Genomic DNA, 27971 nt, shown 5'->3' with positions numbered 1-27971 from the left:
AATTGGTCTATATCAGTGTTTAGTTCTTTCCACTCACTATTATTTTATATAAATAGTTCCACATACTTAAATTCCACTAGCTATGTATCACATGCATGCTAGTAGTCATTAAATGCAGAGTCCTTGCCCAGTTCACTACTGTTAGATACTCAGATTACTATTTCATTTTCACCATGATAAGCAGAAGTATTGCCAAAACAAGCTAGGAAAATATTCCTTTGGTTAATAATCCCATTAATGAGAGTGCTGAAATGAATAACTGGATGAGCAGCTTGGGGCCCACACCAGGTTGCCCTCCAGAAGGACTGACCAATTGATAAAGCCAGGAGAGATGTGTTGGTGCATCGTTCAGTCCCTAATCCTGTCAATGCTCAAAAAAGGAATCACTGGGTTAATTACGCTCATTTAACAAATTCAGTAGAACCTCATGGTGTTTCAGTTTGAATTTCTTCATTAGTAGGGAAACTAAGATTTTTCTATAATTCCTCATGTGTTTTTGTTCTGTGTGTAGAATTTTTTTTCCTTTTGTCTTTCTTATATATTAAGGAAATATTTTTTTTAAAAAATCAAGAGGAACAGTGTTTAAATATTAATGCTCTGAAGAACTAAGAAATACTCATATTCAATTTCACTTGACAAATATGTTTGAATTGCCCTTTACACAGATACCATCATTAGACACGAAAAAATTTTAAATAAAAATATTGTAATTGTCTAAAAAGTTGGAGATGGTGCCAATTATACAAATATCTGATACTACCATATAGAAAAATGGTTCTATAAATGGAAATATCGCTCTTCCAACTAGTGCTTAGCTATTTTGTTTCCTTTAAGAGCTTCAGGCTCCTTTGAGAATCTGTCAAAATCTACGGGCCATTCCCATGAGAGATGCCCAAATGCGTACACTGTGCATGAGGTCTCACAGATTTCCGTGAGTCCCCAGTTAATGATGCCCATGACAGCAGTCTGATCTCTTTTTATTGTTTCCTTCAAACTGTTTCTTCTAACTACCCTCTTCTCTACATCTCATTGCCAGTCTCCTTGGTCTAAGGTTATCTAAGGTTACAGAGGGGAACGGCAGAGGAGAAAAACATAAAGGGGCACTTACCAACGCTGTGATTACAATGCTGAGTTCTGTGGTGGAGGTAAGGCCAGCACGCCGTGGAGGTGCGCTGGAGGACTCTGAGTCACCGCTGCTCACCCCAGACAGTTACAGTAGCTTCCTGCCTAGTTTCGGTTCCTACTTTGCCTCCTGCCCCAATTCACTTTTTTGCTTAGTAGAACACGATGTCTTTTTAAGGCCTAATCATATCACATTATCCCTTCATAAAGCTTCCCAATCACACTAAGAATAAAATTCAAATCCCTATCCATAGCTTCCAAGACTCCATCTGAGCTGGCCCCGCCCTCTCTCCTACTGTTCTCTGCTAAACTTAATCCATCCTAGCCCCACTTTCCCTCTGCCTCAGGGCTTTTGCACTTACTTTTCTCTCCACCTGGGTCACATGCCTCCTGGAGCTTCCATGACTGTCTTGCTCTCTTTATTTAGATCTCAGATGGTTGAGGCACATTCCGGGACCACATTATCTAAATCTTCTCTCCATCCTCATCACTCTTTTACCATTACCTGCTCACTCTGTTTTGGAACTTTTTATCACACATGTCACTACCACGCACTTTATTAATATATTTTTTGTTTTCTGACTTTCCCACTCTTATAAGCACCCCGAGGACAGGGACTTTGTGTAAGTACTGGTAAGTCTCTAGGACTTACAACAGTACCCAATACACATAATAAGTTGTTCCAATATTTGCTAAATAAATGTTGGAATTAATACTTTGCTTGTGCACTACAGGCCATAACTGATTCCTGCCCACAGAGTAAAAAGTTAAAAGACAACTTCTTAAAAAGTAAAAATCTTGAATTACTCCTAAAATAAAAGGATAAAAGGTGTAATGATAGCAGCATTCTGGAATTCATATCTGAAACTTAACTACCATTGTGAAAAATTAGCATGAGAGGACCACATTTGTAATTTTTATACAAAAGAAAGCTGTCATACACTGTACTTGAAAAAGATCAATGCAAATACACATTAAAGGATTGAGACCACAAAGAAAGCTTATTAACTCAAAACAATGTCTCTCATATTCATATACATGTATACTTAAAATGTATACAAATAAATCTACTCTACATACCATTTTGCAATTGCTTTAAAAAAACAATTTATCTTGGAGAATTTTTAAAATTTCAACACTGAAGACCATACTAATTTGTCAAAGGCTAAGGAATACATTTGACTAGATAGGCCTTATGAATGGGCATTTAATTTAGGTTATTTCTACAGTTTTGCTATTTCAAAAAGGTTTCAATAAATATCTCTGTATATTTACATGTATATAGATTAATATAGATCATATACATGTTATATAGAATAATATATAATATGTGATACTAATATATCATATATAATTGAAAATATTTGTCATATGTATATATAATTTTCCTGAGGATAAAGCAAGTTCCTAGGAATAAAATATCTCAATATGACACCATCGAATTGCTCTTCTAGATACCAATTATTCTTTTAGCAATAAAATATAAAAATTCTTGTTTTCTTATACTCTTTGACGAGTTTGAACATCAGTTACAAATTGTCGTCAGTCCCATGAATTAAAACAAAATAGTGTCTCACAGTTTTGTCTTTCTTTTTTTGGTAAGTATAAGACATATTAATTCATGCTCAGTCTTACTCAGAATTAAGGAGTACTTGCTTCAGTGGTTTGGTTCAAAATGGCTATAGGTGTTCATACCAAAGGGCATGGAAATGAGATGCCTCTAAAATAGACTTTAAATAACTAAATGATGATCACTTCATTTGTAATATAACACTATCATATACAGCTCAACCCCTACAGTTTTCACCCATGTAAAAAAGTTTATTGCTCTCCATTCAGCATCTACCTCCCTATTATATCACAATGGTTTTCTAATGGCCAAATACAATGTATACTTGTAGTATTCCTATTGCCTTTTCTTCAGTTTTTGGTATTAACAATACAACAATCTCTCCTTAAGATTCTTCTCTTCTCTTTTTGCTCCTAGGACATGTGCTCTGGGTTCTCCCCACCTCTAATAGCATTCCAAGTTTGATTACAGGATACTCTTCCTTTGTACACCCCTTAATCCTGGTGATCTCTGAAAAGCCAATCTTTAGTGTCTTCCACAATACACACACTCTCTCGCTTATCTTTTTACTTTCACATTACCAACATGGTGGTAAATTATAAATCTTGATTTTGGTTTAGCCCAGGTCTCTTCTCCCGGGATATCTACCTATACAGTCCAATAGAAATCTCATTCTGAATATTCCACAGGAAACTTAACAGCTCCTCCAGACAATTAGCTTTTCTCTTTACCTCCTTCACCACCAGCAAAGTTCCTCACTTCCTTCTCTTGTTTTTTATCCAGCAAACAGCGCCATAATCAACCAATTACTCAGGCTCCAAACCTGGACTGTCACTTTCCACAGCCAGCTAGTCATTCGTGCATTAATTCTCTCTCTTAAATAGTTTTCAAATTCATTCCACTCTGTCCTTCACGCCGCTGTCAGCACCCTAAAACAGTCCAAGATACGATTTTTGAATGGACATATGAGTGAAAGCATTGGAAAGGAAGCCAATAAAGTGAGAAATGAAGGCACATAGTGCCCTATGTTAACATTCACTGGAAGAGGGTTTAAATTCTGTTTTTTCAAGTGTGTTCTTAGAGTTTGAGCTCTCTTCATTCAATGCCATGAAACGCCGTTATAAAATGGACATCAGGTGACTTTCTCTTGTACGTAGCTGCCTTCCTTCCCCCTCCCTCCCTTCGTCTGCGTCCCTTTCCCCCCCTTCTTCTCCTTCTCCCGTCGGTTTGGCCTTTCTCCGAGCCCCGGGCCCCTCTCCCTGGCCCGGCGCCCTCCTCCCAGCACGCTGGTCAGCTCCCCGCCCGGTCCGCGCGGGTTTCGCCCCGCCCGCGCGGAGCCCAAGTCACGAGGCCGCGGGCGGGGCGCAGCCGAGGGGGCGGGGGCTCCGCAGCGCGCATGGGCGGAGCGGGGCGCGGGCCGCCCCGGCTATATCTGCGCCTGCGCGGCGCGGCTGCGGGGCCAGTCGGGACGGAGGAGACAAGATGGCGCTGCGGGCGATGCGCGGGGTCGTGAACGGGGCCGCGCCGGAGCTGCCCGTGCCCACCAGCGGGCCGGGGGTGGGGTCTCGAGAGCAGGCGCTGGCGGTTAGCCGGAACTACCTCTCCCAGCCTCGTCTCAGTGAGTACCAGGGAGCAGGACGCGCCCTGTCTGTGCCCTTAGCCCAGCCCCTTGCTCCCACTCACCTGCTGAGCCGGCGGGGCGGGTGGGGTGAGGAGGGGGGTTGCTTTCCTCTCGCATCCCCGCGCCCCGACCCCCAGGCCTGTCTCTAGTAGGAGGTTCTCGTGTGTCTCAGTTTCCGCGACAGAGGTGGGCCGAGGGCGAGCGCACCCCCCGGGCGGCTTCCCCTGGGTTGGTGGGCTCCTGGCCGGCGCCCCGCCCTCCCCAGCTTGCCGGGGTTGGAGCATGCTCAGGCGCTCGCTTCCTGGCCCTCCGGGAAGGCCGCTGCGTGCCCCTCCGAGCCTCATCTTCTCCTGGCCTCTTTTGGACCTGTAGGGGTCGAGGGAACGCCCCTCGCCATTCCCCACCCCTCGAGTGGGGACCTCAGGGCAAGCCTTGAGCTCCTGCGGGGGGAGTCGGTGTAGTGCCGTCGCTGACGTGGTCAGGCCTTGCGTGGATGGAGGTCAGGCCCGCAGCCAGAGGGAGATGTTGTTCGGCGGAGAGGCTGCTCCGCAGGAGGACACCTAGATATCAGAGACAGCTAGAGCTGAAAAGTACCCTGCAGGTCGTCTAGTCTAACCCTCTCACTTTACAGTGGGAAGCCCGAGGTTTGGGGAGGGACGGGGCTTGCCAGGCTTTAGAAACGCATACCTAATTTTGGCAGAGCAGGGAAAGTCCAGGTTTCTTAATTCTTGCTGGACCTTTCTCTGCCATTAACTTTGTTGAGTGCAAGGCTGTTTCGAGGAAGCCCAGCAGCGTTGCCCGTATCATACGGCATACATGCAAAACATATACATAGGCATGTTTAAGTGTTGTGGTTGTAAAAAGACGTCAGTAAACCAGTCTGAGGTGGACTGCTCAGCATTTCGGAAAGCAGTGGTTCCTGATTACTGAACAGTGCAGTTGTGTAGCATCAGACCTCTTCGTCTTTTCCTTAGGAGCTGGGATGAGGCCTGGGCACAGACTCTTTAAGAGTCAGGAAAGCGCTTGATGTTTTCCCAGGTGGTGAGACTGTTTGCACGGGTTAATTGCCGGAGTGTCTGTTTGTGGGTGGCTCGTTGGTTAAAAAGAATTTCAGATGAAGGGTTTCAGCCTGGGAGCTCTCCTGCCTGACTAATCCCATCCTGAGCTGTCACTGGGTCATGTGACAGCACTGCAGTGTGAGGAAGGAGGAAAAGACTTGAGTCAGTGGTTTGCAGAGATGTGCTTTTTGTACTGGGAATTATTACATTAGAATGCCTGTTGGAAGTTTATGCGAGCTGAAGTGTTTCAAGAAATTGACAGATGTTGCATGCTTATATAGACGTTGGCAATAAGTAATATGTTATAGACGTTGACAATAAATTGTTAGAAATTTATAACAATTACAAATACTGTCATAAATTGCATTTGTATGCTCTGCTGTTCTTTGGTTAGAGCAGATGGACATTAATGGTGCTTCTAGGAAAAGATTACAAGGGGCAGTAGTCATTTTTCCATATAATTACTCACTCAGTCGCAATTCAGAGAGCATGGACTGAAATAATAAGATAGTTGAAAGAGTGCTCCGTGATCAAGCTTGTAAACCCTTAAGGGAGATGAATGTGATTTCTCAAGGTTCTGTGTGTGGTTAGCCAGTGACTGAAAAACTTCTGCAGATGAGATCCTTCCCTACAAAACTGTTGCAACACAGAGCTTAAAACTGAACCTTCAGAGTTGAAGAATCCTTTCTGTATGCCTAGTACAGTTGACACATGGAAGCACTGTGTTTTATAATTGTTGTATAACTTTAATTTAAACCCCTGGCTCTAATAGTCTAGCATGTGGATTCTAATTGTGGATGGAACCAGAGTAGGGAGTTGGGGTATGTGGGCTGTTTCCCTTCTCTGCCTGGGTTATTCCAAGAAGCGCAAATGATATACTTAAGCTAACGGCTGACTGCATTTGAATGTCATCTTTTTTCCCAAATTGCCACATCCTTTTTTTTTTTCACCCCCAGCAGAGAGATTGATTTTTAATTGATGTAGTCAGTTACAGTGTATCAATTTCTCATTTACAGCATAAAGCCATATTCTTGATTCTAGTTAAAAGTTTGAATTTCTTCTGAATCAATATTGTTTAACCTCTTAATTTTTCTAATTAAAGATTGATGATACCATCATAGGTGAAAAGTTACTGTTATTAATGTGTGCTTTTTGAACCAAGGAATGGAGTAATATTGGCAGTTCCGCTGTACAGATTCATCCTGGTTTTTTTTTTTTTTTTTTGATTTCAGAATTGGGGGCTGTTAACAAGAAATGGAAAATGAGATACGCAGGCTTCAAGTGATCTTGAGCACATTAGTTAAATTTCTAGTCCAAGGAAAGAAAACTTGATTTCCTTTTAAACTTTGTGCAGAGTTAAATAATACACGGAGAGCTCTTGGATGTGACAGTGTTTGAATTAGATAAACTCCCTTGTTCCTGAGATCCTAGATCAGCTGATCTTACGCTTCTTTCAAAGCAGAGCTGGCCAGCCTAGTGACAAGTCAAAGGAGTCTAGGCCTGCCTTATTCTAGAACCTTTCCCTCCTTGCCCACCACTCAAGGCGTGGGTCTCTACTTTTCTTGCACAATAGGAGATGATTGCTCCGGTTTTTGTTTTGCTAATAAGGTGTAGGCTACCAAACTATCGTTATGCAATGATTGTCAAATTTCTCTTTGAAAATTTCACAATCATTAAGTAGTGTTAGTCCTGTTGAACAGCCTTACAGCTTGTGGAGGAAGGAGATGTCATCTGACAGAGTATGTGCTTCTTAAAACCTTTGTAGATTTGGGGTTTTAATTGTTACTCTGTAAATGTTTATCGCCTGCTTGACAGTTCAGGATCAGAGGTGGGACTTCTTGGTTGTAAAAAGTGTAAACATGTGCCTGCGTGTTGTCAGAGTTCTGATTGCCCCTCAGACCCAAGTTCCTGTTCATTTGGAATTTTCAAGGCAAAAGTGATTGTTACTATTTCTAAACATAGATATATTTATATAATTGGTGAACTGGTACATATTTATGTAACTGGGGAATGGGTTTTGATTCTTTGAAGAGCAGCTTGATGTCTTTGGCAGCTGTAACCTAAACTGGTGTCTCTGCTTTGGGCTGTTAATAGTAATGGTGAGGAAAGCTGGGTAGATACTATTGAGAGATAAAAGGTGGTGTTTGGTGTTATTTTCTCTGCGTGTTGCCCTCCCCTTCCCCCAAATACTTTTGTTATTGTGGGAAAGAGCTGTAGTTTGTGTATAAAGTGTCTTCTACTACTTGTTGCTTAGGAACTGTGTCATCTCCATATTTTTTAATTATACTGGAGACCACCGGTCATAGAGAGCCAGCCTTAGAATCGTAGGTGAGGGGAGGAAGAAACAGCTGGGGTGGGTCCATCAGCCTTGCCTACCTGCCACTGTTTTGTGAAGCTGCAGTGAGGGAGCCTATCTGAAGATGCTCTGTGAAGTATAAAGCACTTCAGTTTGGTAGTACCTTTTGTTTAGTCTGGATTATAACACTTACTTGTAGCCCAGTTTAATTTAAACCAAGCATGTTGCTTAACCTGTGATTTGTATCTGGAGTGATCTCATGCTTTTCATGCTTTCCAGGAGAGAGAACTGCTGAAGCATCTCCATTAGATTCTCGCTTCTCTGCTTTAACTCTTCCAGGGACTGCCCTCCATTGGAGAAAGATTGTGTCCCAGAACACAAAAAATGACAGTTCAGGTTTAGAATTTGAGCTGCAGCACACAGTTAAAGAAAAGTGACTGGAGCCACTCTGTATAAGTTCAGATCCTTTGGCAGGTTACTTAAATTCTGAGAATCATTTTTCTCTTATAAAACTTAGAATAATATTAGTTAACTCATAGACCTGTTAGGGAGATTTAAAAAATTCTTGACAAGTAAAATTAAATATGTATTGGTGGTATTGGTGTTAATCGATTAATTCCACATGGTTGCTTATTGGGTTTTTTTTTTTTGAAACCTGTATGCATTGTTGCAGATTTCAAGACTGCTTTTGATGAAGTAGGATCTTATCTTCCATAGTTAGAAGTCAGCTTGAGTCACTGCTTCCAAGAAAAGCAGTGACTGGTGTTTCTGTTTCCTGGTCATGCGTTTGCCTCATGACTGGCAAAACTTCATAATTCTGAATGAGCTTGAATTTAAACATGAGATTCCGAAGCATCGTTGTCATGGAGGTGAGAAGTTCAAAGGAGATGCAAATCTTGTTCAGAAAGTAAAGAGAATTTCAGAACCTGAAGCATTTTACTGATGCTACATTTTATTCAAAACAGAGTTGTCTGTAAACAAAACTAGATTCTCCCACTCCCAGTGGCCCACTCCCTCCTGCCGTTTCCAACTGTTTAGGTAAAGATTCTGAAAAGGTCTGTGTTTCTGTCGTTTTAAAAACTGGGTTCTAAGAAAACGTTTCTAACGAGCTCACTTTGCATATCCTCATAGCAGTTTTATGAAGTCATTGAAAAATAGTGTTTAAATCCTTTTAAAATAAAAACAATAAAAAATTGTTTTGGGGTAGGGGTTATTTTTAAGAGTATTAGATTATTTTAAAACAGTGGGGAGGATTATCATAAAAGTAGCAGAAAATATGACACCGAAGGTCTTTCAGATAATCCTGAGGGATGATTAATTCTTTTACGTTACCATCCCTGTAAGTAATTTAACTTTTTGAATTTGTGACTTGCCTTTTATCTAAGGTTAAAAAACAAAAGAGTCATTTAGGGTCTTCTGTTGAGATCGTTACAACTACAAATGCATTCAAGCAAATATTTGGTGTCAGGATTTAAGCAGCCTGAATATGAAAGACGAGGGCTCCTGATAGTGCTTGCCTGCTCTGTGTGTCCCGGTGTTTCTACCAGGGCACGTGCTTCCTGGCTAAAGGAATTGTGTTTTTAAATGCTGAGCCCTTTTAAGTGGACAGACTGGTTATTAAATGGTTCCTTCATTCTTGGGAGTCTGTGTTCATGCCAGAAATTTCTATCCAGGGCCTCATAAGAAATCAAACAAGTGAGAAATTCCCAATTGGTTGACAGCTTCTTATAAATTATTTTAGGCCTTTGTAAGCATTTATTTCATTTTTTCCCCAGCTTTTCTGATTATGAAATTTAGCTAATTCTGATATTGTTAGAATTGCTTTCCTGAGTGTTCAGATTTATACCCTATAACCACTGATCCCACTTGGCACGTATGCAGGTGTGATACGGTTCAAGGATAGCTACCTCCTTTCTCGAACGATGGATTTGGGCAGTTTGTTGCTAGGGCATAGTTTGCAGTAGAAGATTAAGTCTTCATGCTGACGGTTACATCTGACTTTTAAAAAGGATGCTTATCTTTTAAAATTTTTGTTTATTTTTTAATGAAGTATAATCAGTTTACAGTGTTGTGTCCATTGCTGGTGTACAGCATAATGTTTCGGTCATCCATATACACATACTTCTTTTCGTATTTTTCACCATAGATTACTGCAAGATACTGATTATAGTTCCCTGTGCTCTGCAGTAGAAACTTGTTAATCTATTTTATATGTAGTAGTATCTGCAAATCTTGAACTCCCGATGTATCCCTTCCCACCCCTTCCCCCACCCCCACCCCTCCGCCCCGGTAAGTTTGTTTTCTACGTCTGTGATCTGTTTCTGTTTTGTAAATACGTTCTTTTCTGTCTTCTGGTTCTTTCCTTAGAGTCCACATGTAAGTGATGCCATACATCAGTTTACTCAGGGCTTTTTGTCTTATCAGACTGCATTCTCCAGGTTTCCTCTGTCAGTTTTGTCACTCCTGAAAGGGTTCCTTTCCCCTCCCGTCTGCTTTGTGAAGTGCTCCCTTTTCTAGAAAGCCTTTTCTTTTCGCAGTCAGAGCTGCCACAGGTTCTCCTGGTGCTCCCAGACTCTGCACACCTGTTAGAGCCCTTACTCCCCCTGCTGCCTGTTAACTGTGCGCTCCTGTGGGAGCTCGCCCCCTGTGCCTTTGCTTTTGTATCCTGGGTTCTTGAAACAATGTGATTTATAGTGAAGATCCAAAATATTTTGGTTTGGATAAAGGGGGATTATGAAAAGTTGTACAGACACAGGCGTATTTTGTAAATTCAGTGGAAAATCCGTAACTGTTTGAGTGCTCCATACAATAATAGGCGTGGCGAAGCGGAGAGAGGCTTGTTGCGACCCCGAGACGACCGAGGCCGTGGTTCTGTGTGACTGGAGCTGACTCTCCTGTGTTCCTTTCCAGCGTACAGGACAGTGTCAGGAGTCAACGGCCCACTGGTAATCTTAGATCATGTTAAGGTAATACCACGATCGTTACTGTCTAACCATTTATGAAGTTTTAAAAGCATGGTGTTAAGTACTGTTTAGTACACTCTAAATTTTTTGTTACGATTTTTAAGCCATTTCTTGGTCCCAGTGTCAGTACTGCATAGGAGACAAGAATTTTAAAGGCTAGAAGACTGGATTCCAGTACTGGATCTGCTGCGGATTCTCTTTTAGCCTTGAGTCCCTCACCTGCAAAATTAAATGTAAAATTTGTTTGTTTTTTAATCCTTCCTCATAGGTTTATTAGGAAAACAACAATAATATTTATGAATGTGCTTAATGACTTGTAGGAATTTGTAAAATTCCTGTGGTGTGTGGCTCTTGTCAGAGGCTGCCTTGTGTTACAACTGTTTGTTTTGTCTTCTCTATTAAATTTCGTGGTCTTTGAGTGAATAAGCAATGTTACTTTTATCTGTGAGGGCCTGATACTGGTATTCAAGTCATGAATAAGCAACAGATTATCTCAACAGTGACTAAAACCATAAAGCAAAGAATCATTTTTACTTACTCAGTTTGTCGCAACTCTTTAGTTACATGCTGCTTTTTTAGCCACACCTGTATGTAAGAATTATAAATGCCATTAGTGTTACCTTAGAGAAAGAGGCATAGAACACACTCTGTAATTGAGTTCCCTGGGTGAAGCCTCCTGCCTGAGCTCTGTGATCAGAGTATCTTCAGAGGAAATAGTTCATATAATGTGCTCTCTAGGACAGCAGTTCTGCATCGGTGGCTGTTGAGGGTAGATCAGGAGGAAAGGTGCACAGTTAACAATTTGTTGAGAGAAGTAATGATGGAAGTACATTTGGCATGTGGCCCCTCTGGAAGCAGGAAATAAAGTTTCTTAAAAGAAAGGGCAGAGCACATTGTGTCTTCAGCTTTATCACTGAGATGGTATTTTTGTGCGTGACAGGGTACCTATACAAATTGTTCTCCACGTGAAGGATACAGCTTACCCCTGGCTACGGCTTCATACTAGTCTGCAGTTTGATTCAGAGCCTCAGCATATACCACTTCAGTTGCACAGGTCTAGGCAGGCGCCTGTTAATGTTTTGTGAAAGGACTGAGTGTACATCTTTATTTTTCAAGGAAACTATGGGAAGCTTTGTTTATTTCTTTGTTCTGTTTTTCTTTTTTATATACTCTTTATTAGATACAATTTTTGGCTGATATTTTTAAAATATGAAACTTTTATATTGATAAATACATATTTGAAAAACAGTTAAAATTATTCATGTTTCTGCTATGATAAGCATTGAGCTCAACACCAAAATATACACTACAAACACATAAATGTCTAATTCATAAGTGCTGTGCGGGTGAGTGCAGGATGCTGTGAAAATCAGTAACAGGGAGGACTAAGAAAACAGGAAAAAGTTTTATTGAATGCTTTGAGTACAGTTCCAGCTGAGGAAAAACTGGTAAATAAAGTTTTATGTAGTTGTAAGAATGGCTTTCTACTGCCAGATTGAGTGATTTTTTTTTTTTTTTTGGTTTTAGTTTTTGGCTTTTGTTTTTAACTTAAAACATACACATAAGATCACGGAACAGATAATGTTATACAGAATAGAAGGAGATGGAGACTGCTGTCCGCCAGTTTGTGAAGGTGGCACACCTGAGATTCTCAAACCAGACAAAGGGTCGTAGCAGGAAAGGAACAGGGGAGCAGTTCTCACTTAGAAGCACCGATTCCAAAATCCTTCATAAAATGTACTCGTGTGTTGGATATTAGCAAAAAATATATTAGAAACTCAACAGAATTATGACCAAGTAGAATTTATTCCTGTAATACAAAGATGATTTGAAATTAGAAAATGTCAAAATAGTTTAGGTCATTCATAGATTATTAAACTGGAAGAAGTTTATGCTCTTCTCAATAAATACAGGAAAAAAATCTTAAAAAAAATAAAAGAACGTCTTTGAAATAAGGAATAGAACAAACTTTTAAAACCTCTTAAAGCATACCCATCGTATCCTACAGCAAACAGCACACTTAAGGAGCAACTGGAAACATTCCCATTTAAATCAGAACAAGATGAGGGTGCCTGCTGTCAGCACCGCTATCACACTTTGTGCTTGGACCCTAACCAGTGCTGTGGGGAAAAGAAATTGGGGCATAAAGAGATTAAAAAGGAGAAGGCACAGCTCTCACCATTTCTTGGCAACGTGATGAACTAAGCGGAAAACACAAGCCATTTGGTGGACAAACTGTTAGAAACGATGCCGTAAAGCAGTGCTGCTGGGTCCAAGGGTCAGTCTACATACAAATAACACCCCTTTATCAGTGACGTATAAAATGCCGGAAGTCGTTACAGTTGGTAACTTTCTATAGAAAACTGTAGAACTTTCTCGAAGAACGTAAAAGAAGACAGAGTAAGAAGAGAGTCCGTGTTCATGAATGAAAAGGCTCAGAACAGGAAAGATGTTGATTCTCCCCAGGAAGCAAAAGAAGTTAGAGGTAGAACAGTTAAGAGTAAAGATTTGGTCTTGTAATAAGCAGATACTTCAGTGGAGCAAAATTAAGATTCTTGAAACCAGTTCTGCTTACACCTGAGAATTTGACTTGGTAAATGATAAAGGCTACATTAGCAGGTCAGTGGGGGACATTTTTTGCTGCACAGTAAATATTATTGGGACATTTGTCTTCCTATGTGAAAAAAATAAAACGTGGAAAACCTAGAAGACAATATAGAAGGCCATTTTTATGACTTCAGATTGGAAGGTTGTCCTACACAAGGCATAAAAAACATAAATCATAAAGGAAAATAAAAATTACAAAAATTACAAAAATTCTTTCTGATAAGATGTCATAAACAAAAGACAAGAAATGGAGGAGCAGATGAATTTTCAAAAGGATTAATACTCAGTCTATGAAACTTATGTAAAAATAAGAAAAAGCAGACCCAGTTGAAAAGTGAGGGAAAAAATATTAATAAGCCAATTATAGGAAATAAAGTCTAATTGTGAGGAAACATGAGAAGATGCTCAATATTGGTAGAATCAGGAAAATGCAGATTGAAAGATACTATTTTTTACTGTATCAAAATGGCAGAAATTAAAGTTTAATAATATAAGGTTGGCAAAGATGTAGGGAAATGAGGCTTTTCTGTACTATTAGGGAGACTGTAAAGTGACAGTTCCTTTGCAGAGTAATTTTGCAGAGAACGAGCACACCCTAGAGCCCACCGCTAGATGACCAGGTACCTCAGGGAAGCTGGGGTCCACCTGTGTGAGGAGCCACACGTGAGAATGTTCACTGCAGCTTGTTCGCAACAGTGTGAATCTGGAACAGCCTTGAACACCAGTGGTGGAAGAGCACCTAAGTAAAATGTAGCGTTACTTGATTTTATTTTAGCTATGTCTATGCCAACATTACTCCTAAAACTCCCATTTATTCACATTAGTGTTTCCAAAATCAAGTGTCGTAGAGTCAGTGTTGCATCACAGATGCGCTGACAGACGTTGTCCTTCACATCACATAAAACAGTGATGCATCTTTCAAAAGACTGTATTAATAAAGGAAGGGAAATATTACCATGACAGATCCAGAACATGAGGTCAGGTCGGGGGAAGAAAACCAAGGTGTAGGATGGTACGTCTATATGTTGCTATTTAGGTAAATAAAACACTACAATGTATTTTTGGAAACATGCCATTTAAAATATTAAAAACGGGTCAGAGGAATACATATCTGTTAGGAGAATCAGATTGAGATGGGAATGTTAGCATTATTTATTACAACAGCAATTTTTTACTATTTAGTTGCCTTTTATTCCTGTCCTCCCAAGGTGATTACACAGCCCAGAAGCAGACATCATTTCTGAGTAGTGGGAACATGGTTTCTTGTCAGTTTTGTATCTTTCTATAGTCTCAAAACTTAAGAACATATACACAGAGGGAAAAAATTAAATTGCTGGGTTTTCATTGACTTAAGAGCCTTCTCTCTGTATGTACCTTATGCTGTGTTTGTCAGTGTATGTGCCAGCGATGAGTGTTTTAAGGACCTAACCTACCTGAGGACAGTCTGAACCCTTGGCATGTGCCTGTGTGTTGGGGGTGGGAGGAGGAGGGATTGCACAGGCGTGGTGCTGTGATGTAGGTAGAGCAGATGGAGTATTCTGATGCGCTTTTAGGATGTCGGTTAACGGGCCTTTCCTTTTTCCTGTTTAGTTTCCCAGATATTCTGAGATTGTGCACTTGACACTGCCTGATGGCACAAAGAGAAGTGGGCAGGTTCTGGAAGTTAGTGGTTCCAAAGCAGTGGTTCAGGTAAGCACCACTTTCAGAACCTGGGCAGCTGAACTATTTTCTGATCACAAAACCACGGAAGAAGCACCGATAGTTTTTTCTAGTCATTATCACGTAACTAACTATATACAGATCTTTCTCGATTTACAGGTGGGGTCATGTTGTAATTAATCCATCATAGGTTGAAAGTGCATTTAGCAGACTGAACCTGCCGAACGTTACAGCTTAGCTTACATTGAAGGTGCGCAGAACAATTACGCTAGCATACAGTGGTGTGAAATCATCTAACCCAGGGCCTGTTTTATAATAAAGTGTTGAATCTCTCATGTGACTTACTGTGCTGTATACTGTGCTGCACTGCAAGTGAGAAACAGAGTGGCGGTCTGGGCACAGAATGGTTGTAGGTGTGTCATTGTTCCCGCCCGTGATGTCGTGGCTGACTGGGAGCTGCGGCCCTGCTGCCACCAGCATCACAGAGAGTGTCATACCGCGTGGCGCTAGCCCAGGAAGCGGTCAGCATTCAAAATTCCAAGTACGGTTTCTCCCCCGTGCGTGTTAGTTTCACACCATCATGAGCCAGGGAGCCTCTGTGTCTCTAGAGATTGATTACTGGCCGAAGGGAAGAAAATTATTTCTGCATGTTTTCTTGCCAAATGTCAGCCACCTATATCCATTCTAGCCCAATAGCTCCACTGGTAAAATGGCTTTTTTCTTTTTAATGGATAAAATGAAACAGACGATAACATCGAAGGAGCAAGATGAAAAGCAGAGTTCACAGGTTATGGGATGAAACCAAAACAAGATCTGAGTTTGTTTCTTTAAATTGTCTCCGAGAATTCCTAGTTTTTAATGTTACTGATTATTGCAAATGCCAGTTTTTTCAAAAAATTCAGCAAAATTTCTGTAACGGGCCAGATACTAAGTTGTTTAGGCTTCGTAGGGTTACCTAAGGTCTCTGATACGTGTTCTTATGCTTTATTTTCCTTCTTTCTTTTTTTTTTTAAAGAACTCTTTGAAAATGTAAAAAATGATCTTAGCGTGCTTGATGGATTTGGCCTGCAGGCCTGGCTCTGGTTAAGAGGTTGAACTTGGTTCCTCATTCACCACTTTCATTCGTGGTGGTTAAAAATGGTATACATTTGTGTATTTTACTTTATAAGGGCTGTTTAACAGACAGATAAACTTTAAGTGCTTATGATCTAAGTTTCTTGCACCCTTCTGTTCACTGTACTTTCTTGACAGGTATTTGAAGGGACCTCAGGCATAGATGCCAAGAAAACGTCCTGTGAGTTTACTGGGGATATTCTCCGAACACCGGTGTCTGAGGATATGCTTGGTAAATGGATATTATTATTCACTATGCGCAGAGATCTGTTTCCTTTTTGACGTATTTCCATGAAGTCTTTTAAAAACTGAAAATATTTGAGTCATTGTCCACTCTGTGGTGTTACTGTTTGACAGGCCGAGTATTCAATGGATCAGGAAAACCCATCGACAGAGGTCCTGTTGTGCTGGCGGAGGACTTCCTTGACATCATGGGTAGGGGCAAGCAAATGGATTTTGGTGTTTGGGGCAAGCAGCATCTGTCTGTCTTAGACCTTTGCCAGATGAAGAGCGATTTTTGTGATACTTCAAGTAGATGACAGCATACTCCATAATTAAAGCACTTAATTAATTTGTTCATTAATTTGTTCATTAATAATTTGTCTGTTATTTAATACATTTATTTTTACCTAGAGATCATCTTAAAATTTTATGTAAAATACCTTAAGATATCGTAAGATATCACTAGTTTGTACCTGAAAGGTAAATAGTAAAGCCGTGATGGCTTTGAAGTTAGGATTTTATTCTTACTTGCTATACCTTACATTTCACTTTACTACTATAAAAAATTAATGGAAGAAAATACAGTTTCAGATTTCAAAAATAACTGGTTTTTTAAGAGTAGAAAGAAATACTTTATATGGTTGTAGTCTTAATGTACAGACATATTAAAATTTTCCCTTTTGGAAATGCATTAGGCCAGCCAATCAATCCTCAGTGTCGGATCTACCCAGAGGAGATGATTCAGACCGGCATTTCGGCCATAGATGGCATGAACAGCATTGCTCGGGGGCAGAAAATTCCTATCTTCTCGGCTGCTGGCTTACCGCACAATGAGGTGAGGACTAGGGTCTGTTTGGTATGAAATGTAAGAAGGCAGAATTTCCAAATGCTTCGCTGTTAGTGAGAAACCAAATAAAGGGTTTTCAAAGTAAATACCCAATGTTATTGTTCATATATTCCAATTACATTGAATTTTTATCCTCGCATATCTGGCTTCTTGCTTACTCTTATGAATCTTTGCGAAAATAACCAAGTGTTTTTGTTGGGTAAAGCCCTTTAAGACATCCCATTTCATTTATGATTACATTTCCCAAAAGTTTAGGGTAAAAGGTATTTTGTTGTGGAAATGTTAGTTGAGATTTCAACTAATTTCTTCTGTATTCCTCATCAGATTGCAGCTCAAATCTGTCGCCAGGCTGGTTTGGTAAAAAAATCTAAAGATGTAGTGGACTACAGTGAGGAAAATTTTGCGATCGTGTTTGCTGCTATGGGTGTAAGTAAAACGTTTTCTGTTTTAGTGTGAACTGTGAAATCACCTGTTGTTAGAACAGTGTAGAAAAGTACACATACATGTCACTGAATTTACCTCTGCGTAGAGAAGATGCAGCTTGGTTCTTCGGGCAAGCTAGGGATGAATATTCAGCATTTGACTGGAATGCAAGAGTCATTCTCTTTGTGCCCAAAGCAGACAGTTCACTCTGTTGGCTTTTGCAAACACTTCTTGGGTACTGGGAACCGTAGAAGAAGGAAGAGTGCAAATCTAAAGCTTGGCCTGCATCAGAAGTAAATATTGAGAGTTTTTCTCTTCCCAGGACTGACGAAGTCGTTGCCTTTTAGGTAAACATGGAAACCGCCCGCTTCTTCAAATCCGACTTTGAAGAAAATGGCTCAATGGACAATGTGTGCCTCTTCTTGAATTTGGCTAATGACCCAACGTAAGTGAACAAGTAGAGCCGTTTCCCTCGGTTCACGCGGGCTTCTGGTCACGAACGGCACCTCAGACTAGGCGTAGTGACAGCGTTGCGGTGGAAGCAGCGTGGGCTGGGAAGGAGGTAACCGAGTTTAAGTGCCAGCCCTGCTTCCTGCAAGTTACTGGGTTTTGGGCAAGTCACGTAGGCTCTGAAGCTTAGTTTCTTCTTTCCTAAAGTGCCGTAAATAATACTTGTCTCGCAGGGTTGTTGCACGTACTAAATGAGATAATAGTGTAAACTACCCAGCTCCCAGTCCATGCTCAGTCAGTGGTCTTCTGCCTGCCAAACCTGATCCCTGTTTCTTGCCTCCCTTTCTCCTCCTCTCTCTGTCTCAGTTTTGAAAACTGTATAGTTCTGAGAAATTATGGGGCATTTATAAGATAATCAGTTTAACTATAACAACAAGTAATTCTTACTGTGTAAATACATAAGATAACTCTGCCTTTCTTAAAAACTTGTAAAGTAATCATTGCCCAGCCCTTCTCAGTTTATGTAAAACTTTAAAAGGGAGGCTGTGAGACTGTCCTGTTATTTCCAGAATCGTTCTCTTTTGTTTTTGGCCTTTTTGTTTGAGTGACAGAGGACTTGATGTTTCATTTCAGTATTGAGCGAATTATCACTCCCCGCTTGGCTCTAACCACGGCCGAGTTCCTGGCCTATCAATGTGAGAAACATGTATTGGTTATCCTAACAGACATGAGTTCTTACGCTGAAGCACTTCGAGAGGTAATTTTTTTCTCAGTTAAAATGAATTAATTTTCAGGGTTATCTTGTCCCTTTGCAAGTTTTCACTTTTTTAAATCATGGTTTTTTTTAAATTCATTGCTCTTATATTAGTAGAATACCTTAATTAATCAGAAAAGAAAATACAATTTCTGTCAACCCAGTTGAAATGATTAGAGGAGGAGATTTAAACCATTAGCCTACTTACCGTACTGTCACTGTCTCCACTGGTTACGACTTGATTCTAAGAGTGAAGGATGCCAGCTGTTACGTCAGTTACTCTCCCAGGAAGTCCTCTCTCTGTGCAGACTGTCAATTTTTAGCCCTTTCCAAGAATTTCATTTTTAATGATGTAAATCTTTATTTATTTACAAAAAGACTGTACTCTGGCAGAACCCTCTTCAGAACTTTTTTTCCTTCAGAAAATTCAGTGTTTTTTTTTAGAAACAGCATGAAGATTCTCGCAATTCCCATCCAGGACTATGGGGTGTTTTTCTCATGCAAGTTACTGAAATTTTGAGTGAGTTGCTCTTTTAAGTGTGTAAAAAAAGGGAGAAAGACTTCTGAAAAAACATGCTGTATAAATATCTGGCTTCTAAAAACTCCCTAAGATATCCATCACTGCATCTCACTCTGCTACAGTGCTTTTTCACTGCCCCCCGTCCATCACTATCCCTTTTCCAAAATGCAGTAAAAATAAGTGTTAGAAAAGTGAAAATTTTAAAGAGATACACAATTTTAAGCCTCCTATTATTATTATTATTATTATTATTATTATTATTATTAGATTCATCAGACATAGTTATTCTGTCAGATTGCCACTGAAGTTTCTATATGTTTACCTTGCTTTCTGCGTTGTCTCCTCACACACTGATAAAAGCTGGTCTGCAGACCATGCTTTCTGTCGCACTGCGGGAGTGCGCTCTTGGAGGTGCAGGGTCGGGCTTCATGCATTAGGGTTCTCGGTGGTTGTGGATTAATATGTGTGTCTGTATCCTAGTGTGCACGTCTCTAAGAGATCATTTATTACTATTTTTATTTTGTGCAGTGATCTAAGGAGACTTTATTTGGCCCTTGATTCCAACTGGGAACTGGGGTTAATAATGTAACTTCCTCGTAGGGTCGTTGTGAAGATTAAATGAAATAACGTATGTAAAGTGCATCAAACACTTTCTGATACATTTCCTTCCCTTTTGATCTTTCCAGGGTTAGTTTATGTAAATCTGGCTAGATCCGTAGTGTGAAATGAATCTTGTCAACTAAGTGTTTTCTGTTAGTTTTAAAATGGACTAGCTCTGACTTACAAATTGCAAGCAGGTTTTCTTCCAGCAGGCTGTTTGAAGATCTATGTTATGGCAGTATGGTTTTAGCGAGAAAGCTTCTAGTCCCCAGTTGTCAACATTTTTGTTACAGGATAATCTGAATTTGTGTTGCTAGATTTTTCTAAATCATCTCTCAGAGACGGTGTTTGAAATGAACAAGATGCTATTTCCAAGCTTGTAATTCGGCACAGATGTGTCCTAAGCAAGCTTGAGTTCTCGTTCTCTGGCATGTGACGCAATCCTCCTTGGTTTACTGCCAGGTTTCAGCCGCCAGGGAGGAGGTTCCCGGTCGACGTGGTTTCCCAGGTTACATGTATACAGATTTAGCCACTCTGTATGAACGTGCTGGTCGAGTGGAAGGTAGAAATGGCTCAATTACTCAAATTCCTATTCTCACCATGCCTAACGATGGTAAGTTTTGGGTCTTTGGATTATGGAAGAACTAATCCTTGTAAGGACTTTGATTCTAAGAAGACCATTATCTTTTTAAGTTGAAATTCTTTTGAGAGTTTATCCTCCATGAGTTTACCTTACCTAGGGATTTATGCCTACGTAAAATTCTTCATTTCAAAACTACCCATAATTATTATTACTTTATAGAAAATTTTTCTCGTAATTTTAATTTTTTATTTTCGTTTATGACCAGTATTTAGTGTCTGCTGTTTGTAGGACACTGGTATGGATATAAGGAATTTTTAAATAATTGATGGGCTCTACTTAACGTAAGTTACTGCTTCTAGTCAGGTATTTTTTATGTATGTGCGCCGGTAATTTAAGGTTGCTTCAGTGCCAGATGAAGAGCACAGGTAGTGAATGCCACAAGACTCCAGAGACGGAATGATCGCCAGTGGCTTGGCAAAAATTAGGTCATTTTACCATGTGTATCAAAGCGTACGGTGTGGTGCCTGCCTGCGGGTATGCCCAGCGGCTCCCAGTGAGGCTTTCGCCATTCCCGTTGCCCGCACGTCTTTCCATCCTTGCCTCAGTTTGTTTGTTTTTATTGAAGTTACAGTGTGTTGATTTCTGGTGTACAGGGTAATCTCCCAGTCATGCATATACACACAGATGCTCATTTTCATATTCTTCATTAAAGACTATTGTAAGTTATTGAATACAGTTTCCTGTGCTATACAGAAGTTTGTTTTTAATCTATTTTTATGTATATTGATTAACATTTGCAAATCTCAAACACCCAGACTTATCCCCACCCACTCGCCCCCCAGTAGGATTATTTACTGTGTCTGTGAGTCTGTTTCTGCTTTGTAGGTGAATTCGTTAGTTTTTTAAAAGCTCTTTTACAAAATATTTTCAGAAACAGTACTGACTCACTTGATCTTCACAGCGACTTTGGGGTGGATGCTCCCATGTGAGGCGCAGGGAGGTGAAGTGATCTGTCACAGTTAGATGTGGCAGCTTTAGAGCCCAGGCGGTCTGAACACTGCCTCTGACGTGACAGTGCTTTGTGCCGAGGAAGTAGCTACACAGTCGCTTTACGTAATTTCACAGACTTGTTCAGTGCTGCCTGCGCAGTGTCGCTTTACTGGTTGGCCCAGCCTCTGTATTTTCCATATTGAAATGTTGTATGACCGTCTGAGATCGCACTCAGTATGCATCACATTGGCAAGTCTCTGCAGGGGCACTTTTATGTTTAAAATGGAATTGGGAGAGATCACAGAACTGGGAGAAACAGTGCTTTTCATGAGTGCAGCTAGTGTAACTTCTGTCAGCACGTCTGACTCTGCTGCAGCCAGGTAGACTGTCCAGTGCAGTAACCTCTAGCCACGCTTGGCTGTTTAAGCTCTAAAGTTTATTGAGATTGAATAAAGTTTGACATAAAGGGTTTCAGTCACATTAGCCACGCTTCATGTATTTAACAGCCACATTTGACTGGTGGCTACCATGTTGGAGAACGTAAAGAACTTTCCCATCATCACAGAAAGGTACTTTTTTATCTAGCGCTGTTTTAAGTGATGCAGAGTGGCTGCCTGTGGGTTTGTTCGTGCTGACGGACACTGTAACTGACATGGGCTGTCTCCCCCGGTAGATATCACTCACCCCATCCCTGACCTGACTGGATACATCACAGAGGGGCAGATCTACGTGGACAGACAGCTGCACAACAGACAGGTATCTGACGTCTGAGCGACACTGCAAGCCTACAGATCCGTCTTTCAGCTACGTTTTAGTGATTTTGACTTTGCTCTTGGGAATTGTTCTCTGGAGAAAATATCAACTCGAATTGTTTCTAATGTGTATGTTAAAGTGTCCCTTACGCAACACCAAAATCCTGGTGTGGGTGAGTGTGGCAGGACCAGGAATTAAATTGCCGCTTTCCTTATTATGTCCTAAAACAGGGCCACTTGTCTGAGAACTTCTGAGGGGTCTTCTGCTCCACGGCGGTGTGATCTACCAGTCTTGTTAATATGAAAACATTCTTTTTACTTTAAAATTTTTTTTAATTGAGGTGTGACCGGCATAACATTATATGAGCTGGAGGTGTGTTTGTGTCTGTTGCAAAATGGTCGCCACAGTCAGTGCAGCTCCCGTTCATCTCCCCAGAGTTACAGAGCGTTTTTCTTTCTTGTGGTGAGAACTTTGAAGGTCTCCTCTTCCAGCCACCTTCAAACATGGAGTGTTAAATAGTCACCGAGCTGAACACTGCATCCCCATGCTTACTCGTTTATAACTGGAAGTTTGTACCTTGAGCCCCTCACCCATCTTGCCCACCCCTCATCCCCTGCCTTACGCAACCACCAGTCTGTTCTGCATCCATGAGCTCGACTTTTTTTTGTTTTTTTTAGAATCCATGTACGTGAAATTACACAGTATTTATCTTTTTCTGTCTGACTTCCTTCAGTTAGCCTAGTGCCCTCACGGTCTATCCATATTGTTGCAAATGGCAAGGTTTCATTCTTTTCTACGGCTGAATAATCAAAACCAGATTTTTGATTGGTTCCACCACAGATGCCAGCTTCTAATACCAGCTTTTAGGTGGAATTGTGAATTTTTTGTGTGTGATTTTATGATTCAGAGTTTAGAAGACCATTTAGATTTGATAGTGTAGGCAGATACTGAAAATTCAGTTTTTTAATTTAATCTGGTACTGTTTTGTAGATTTTGATTTTTGGATTTGATTCTCGAAATCTCAAGCCATGACATATTTCCTAAGCGTCCTCGTCTTCCCAGGGAGACACTCACACTTACACAGGAAACATGTGCGGTGGTTTTATGCATTCTGAGCAATGGTCACGAGTTTCAGAATTCTCCTTTATTACCAGGAAGGGCTGGGTTTTGTACCTGACTGTAGTATCTCCCCCTTCCCGTTCTACCCAAGATCTACCCGCCCATCAACGTGCTGCCCTCGTTGTCGCGGTTAATGAAGTCTGCGATTGGTGAAGGCATGACCAGGAAGGATCACGCTGATGTGTCGAACCAGCTGGTACGTAGGTTCTCTCAGGGCTGGTGTTTCAAGCCCTCAGTGCTTCCTTGGCTCATTCTCCCTGCTGTCTTACACTGCTTGTCTCTCTCCCGTCGAAGTGGAATTTTAATAAAGAATATTGGGATATAGAATATAACATAGAATAGTGGAATACAGGACATTCATTAGAGCCAAGCAGTCTTCATAAGGATGAATGAACTACGTCCGATGCTATGTAAGGTCGTTTTTAAATAACAAACCAAGGCATGAGGCCGTTACAAGTTTTTATTAGCAACCTTAATTGTAATTACAGAGTATTTCTGGAAGTATATTCTGAAGGGATAGCCTAACTTATTTTCTGTTTGACATACAAGGTGGCCACCAGAATACTAAGGGGCACGGTTTTATCTAGTCTAGGGAACCCTTGGTTTCTGTAGCCCTGAGGTCGTACCCTAGGCACAATTAAAGGAAAGTACACTTGATCTTGAAGTAGGAGCGATCGACCTGCCGGCCTATCACAAATATGCTTCTTGAATAGAATTTAGAGATGAGTTTCTCTCACGGTGTGAGCCGTGAGTTTCAAACGCTCTGAACCAGATAGGCCCTGACGCTGAGGGAGCGCGCTGTCTGCAGTGTCAGCAGTGCTTGTGCATCGCGTGCCTGAGGACTCCTTTCCGAGTGAGGCTGCTGTGCGCGGAAGTCCTTCTGGCACTCGCGTACGCGCCATACGGGAATTGTGTCTGGAAACACGTGGCATTGTGTGACGTCCTCTGAAGGCGGCCACAGCAGGGCACTTCGGCAGTCCGGTCACCGTCAGCGCGCGCGAAGCCCGCCCTCTGCTCACGGAGGCTTCTGCTCTCCCCAGTACGCGTGCTACGCCATCGGCAAGGACGTGCAGGCCATGAAGGCCGTGGTCGGGGAAGAAGCCCTCACCTCGGATGACCTCCTGTACCTGGAGTTCCTGCAGAAGTTTGAGAGGAACTTCATCGCTCAGGGTAAGCGCCCGGCCCCGTGAGCACGGGCAGCGCCGTGGGGTGTGCGCTGCGCGGGCCTCCTTCCTGGCCCGAGGCTTGCGCTCTGCGTGGGCTTCCTTCTGAGGGGAGCAGAGGTTCTCCAGCCTCCTGCGTGTCTTCGTGCTTAGCCCTCCGGCTGCTTCCCTCTGCCTTCAGCCCCACGTGCTGTCTTTCCGCTCCCGTCCTGTTCTTCCCCTTCCTTACAAGCGGCCTCCTGCTCTGCTGCCTCCATGCCCCCTCTGCCTCCCCTCGGCCATCCCGCAGCGCCGCCCTCCGGCCCGGGGGCCGGGGCTCTTCTCTTCCTCCGTGTTGCCTTCTTCCTGCTGCTTAGTTGCTCCTGTTCCTGAAGGCTGAGCTGCCTGTTCCTTCTGGGCCTTTCCTGTCCCTGGCTGTGCCTTTCCCCCTGCTGTTGACTAACTTGCTACCTGTGAGCCTTTATCCTCGTTCTGAAGCTCTCCTCCCACACCTCCAGCTGGGGCACCTGTGTATCTGCCACCACCCCTGAGGCTCAGCGGTGCGCACCGAAGGGCTTCCCGGGCTGACCAGTTGCTCAGCAGTCCCCTCTCCATGCCTGCCCCTGGCCTGGCTGTGGTCCTGGGTCGCCTGCCTGTGGGAGCTGGGTGTGATTCCTAACCTTCCTCCCATGCTCTCCGGCCATCGCATGTTTGCTGCTTCGCATTGTTCTCCTTTAAAACGTCTTACCCTGTCCTGTTTTCATTCCCATCACCGTTAGCTCGGGCCAGGGATGCTCAGAATTCAGTGCGCTTTTCAATCACCTGGGGATCTCGCTGAAATGCAGGTTCTGGCTCAGTAACTCTGGGGGGGCTGGGGGGGTTGCAAGTTCCTGGGCGATGAGGAAGCTGCTGGCCTTTCCCCAGCCGCCCCGGCTCTCTGTTCCATTGCCGAGTAATTTAGTGTTAATTTCACTGATTGTCGCTCCATGAAGGAGTTTACCATGGTTTTTATTACATCGCGTATGCCGCACTTTCATGCTGCTCTGATTGCTCTCTGTCCTGCCACCCCTGCTAAGGCTGGTAAAGTATTTTTTTTACCTCCATGGTACTTAGAGAAGATGTATTTATTGTGGAATAACGCATCAAGCTGCACTCTTAGGATTTGTGCACTTTTTAATTATGTAGGACATTTTTGAAATTAACATTAAAACCCCCAAAATATATGATTCGTGGATTTTCTTAAAAAACTTTTTTTTGCAGAACCGAATACCTTCAAAAGATAAAAATTACTCTGGTAGAGAAAAGAAAAGAACTGAAGACTTCAGCCAGTCTGATTTCTTAGTTAAAAAACGAGAATTATTTGCAGGATAAGGATGATTCTACTATTAAAAATAATAACAGTGACACCTTTGAAAGCTGCCGACCTATTCAGGTGCTTGATTGGCGTTTAGAGCCTCAGGCGTCCGCCTGGCCCCCTGCAGGGCGTCCTCTGTTCCCGGGAGCACTCCGGACAGAGCTCCGCCTGGGTCTCGTTTGCATTGCTCAGTGGAATGTGTTGAGAGCCTCCCCGGTTGTCAAAAGAGCTCCATACGCTCCCACTGCCCCTCTGTCTCTCTCTCACTGTCTGCCCTGGTTTCCACGTTCAGTAGCGTCCAGCCCCGGGAGACCTAACAGCTCCGTGTCTCTTCTCATTCATGCTGTGTGCTCACAGTGCTAGTCCCATGACAGGGCAAGCTGTGAGCAACACTGATAAACTGGAGGGAGGTGGCCTTCATTCATCCAGTCTCAATCTTTTGTAAGGTCCTTACGAAAACCGCACTGTCTATGAGACCCTGGACATCGGCTGGCAGCTGCTCCGAATCTTCCCCAAAGAGATGCTGAAGAGGATCCCGCAGAGCACGCTGAGCGAGTTCTACCCGCGAGACTCCGCCAAGCACTAGCCGCTGCCGCCCGGCTCAGCGCGCCTGTGAAGTGCTGGTTCTGTGCTCTCGGTTCCTTCTGCACACCCCTCCTTCCCCACCTCTGCGCTGGACTTCACTGTGTTACCCTGTAATTAAAAACGAAGACGAGGTAACATATCGTGCCAGTGTTGCAATGTTTTAAACTGCTAACAGACTTTAAAATATCCCCTGTTCAGAAAACCTGGATCTTCAGTGCTTAGTTTACAGCGGCTGAGGGCTGGGGGTGAGGGGTGCTCACGGACGTGTGTATTTGTTGTATATAGCGGTGTAGTTAGCTAGCTGCCCGGGGTCCTCGTTATCCGGGTCCCTCAGACCTCCCCTCCCCACCCCCTCGAGGAGATCGCTGTCCGAGTTACGATGCTCCGCTCCCCACGTCAGGGGCGGCGTAGGGTCTGAAAGAGGCTGCCTCTCAGAGCCGAGAGGCTTTCCTGAACGTTTGTCTTTAGACTTTGGTCTGCCTCTGGGTCCGTCTGCTGCTGCTCTAAGCAGATGGCTTTTGCTGTCCCCCTGCTCTTTCCTATTTAATGATAGATCAGAAAAGGAGGTTCCTTTTCCTCCCTGGTACGTGTGGGCTTCCACTCCCGTGTCTCGCTGGTCCCCTTCCCTCTGAGTGACACGGAATCGTGCAGCGTCTGCATGGCCAGCCTCAGTCTGGCGGCAGCGAGATGCCTTCTCCCGATGACGCTTACTGCGTTGCCACGCAGAGGAATCATACTTAAAATAATTCATAGAATTGTTTGGAAAGAATTGGGATACAGTTTTTAAGAAAAAGAAAAAGAAACCCCTGGATCCATTGCACATTTGGACATGCTAACAGTTGTCTGAAGTCTCTGCAGTGTTTACCAGCTGCGAAAGGCACGCTGCCGGGGAGAAAGCTCTTCTGTGGATGGATATTTTAAACTCTGTTAGATAGTCGCCTTTGGAAAATCCCCCATTTTTGGTCCTGCTTTCTGACCTATCTGCCTTTTCAGGGTAATCTTGTGGCACAAGTGATAGCATTTAAAAGCTTTAGCCTTTTAATTTCTCCTCCGTCCTGCTGCGAGCCCTGAGCTGTCCTCTATGCACTTCTGACGTGTCTCCTGTTTGGTCTCTCCTTTGTCACTTGGGTGCGATGGCAACTTCTCTGTGCATTCCATCTTTCAAGTTGTGTAAAGTTCTTCACTTTTCTCTCTGAGGGTGTAGGGGGAGGGGGGGAGTCAGCATGATTATATTTTAATGTAGAAAATGTGACCTGGATATAAAATGAAAATAAATATTAAATTAAATGGAAGTTACCTGAAGTGACTGTATCTTGTAATCAGAAAAGCAGTAGCAACAAGCAGGCGCGTGACATACAAGGCACCTCTTTGACTGACAGTTTTGAACATCATAACCGGTACTGTGAGTCGGCCCCTGTGCTACAGGGACGCGGCCCGGGGTTTGTACCCCTCTGTCTCTCAGGCTCCCCTTTCAAGCTCTTTTTGGTAACACCTCTTCCAGCAGACGGTAGTCTGATCCGAGGCTGAGAGCCGCGACAGGCGTCCTCTGGAGCCTGTCCCGATGGAGGGTAATAAACAGAAAATGAAGTACACGCTGAAGCAAGCCAACACTTGCTTTAA

At 42.5% G+C, this 27971-nt stretch overlaps 1 protein-coding gene across 1 annotated transcript; it reads left to right on the top strand.

The window, feature by feature from the left end:
- Positions 1-4123: 4123 nt before the first annotated feature.
- On the top strand, positions 4124-26486 carry ATP6V1B2 (ATPase H+ transporting V1 subunit B2). Its single transcript, XM_006203264.4, has 14 exons — positions 4124-4310; positions 10578-10633; positions 14828-14926; positions 16148-16241; positions 16367-16444; positions 16927-17066; positions 17403-17504; positions 17849-17946; positions 18585-18708; positions 20288-20438; positions 22072-22154; positions 23362-23466; positions 24311-24440; positions 26213-26486. The coding sequence occupies exons 1-14, from the start codon at positions 4175-4177 to the stop codon at positions 26350-26352; spliced, it is 1536 nt and encodes a 511-aa protein (XP_006203326.3). The 5' UTR covers positions 4124-4174; the 3' UTR covers positions 26353-26486.
- The last annotated feature ends 1485 nt before the right edge of the window (positions 26487-27971 follow it).

This window comes from Vicugna pacos, chromosome 31 (genome assembly GCF_048564905.1).
Source record: "Vicugna pacos chromosome 31, VicPac4, whole genome shotgun sequence".
NCBI classification, from domain to species: Eukaryota; Metazoa; Chordata; class Mammalia; order Artiodactyla; family Camelidae; genus Vicugna; species Vicugna pacos.
This window is presented reverse-complemented; position numbering and strand designations above follow the sequence as displayed.

Coding starts and splice junctions, on each gene's coding strand:
- ATP6V1B2 (XM_006203264.4), top strand. CDS start 4,175: ATGGCGCTGCGGGCGATGCGCGGGGTCGTGAACGGGGCCGCGCCGGAG. Junction 4,311..10,577: donor CCTCTCCCAGCCTCGTCTCA/GTGAGTACCAGG, acceptor GTTCCTTTCCAG/CGTACAGGACAGTGTCAGGA. Junction 16,445..16,926: donor GGACTTCCTTGACATCATGG/GTAGGGGCAAGC, acceptor GAAATGCATTAG/GCCAGCCAATCAATCCTCAG.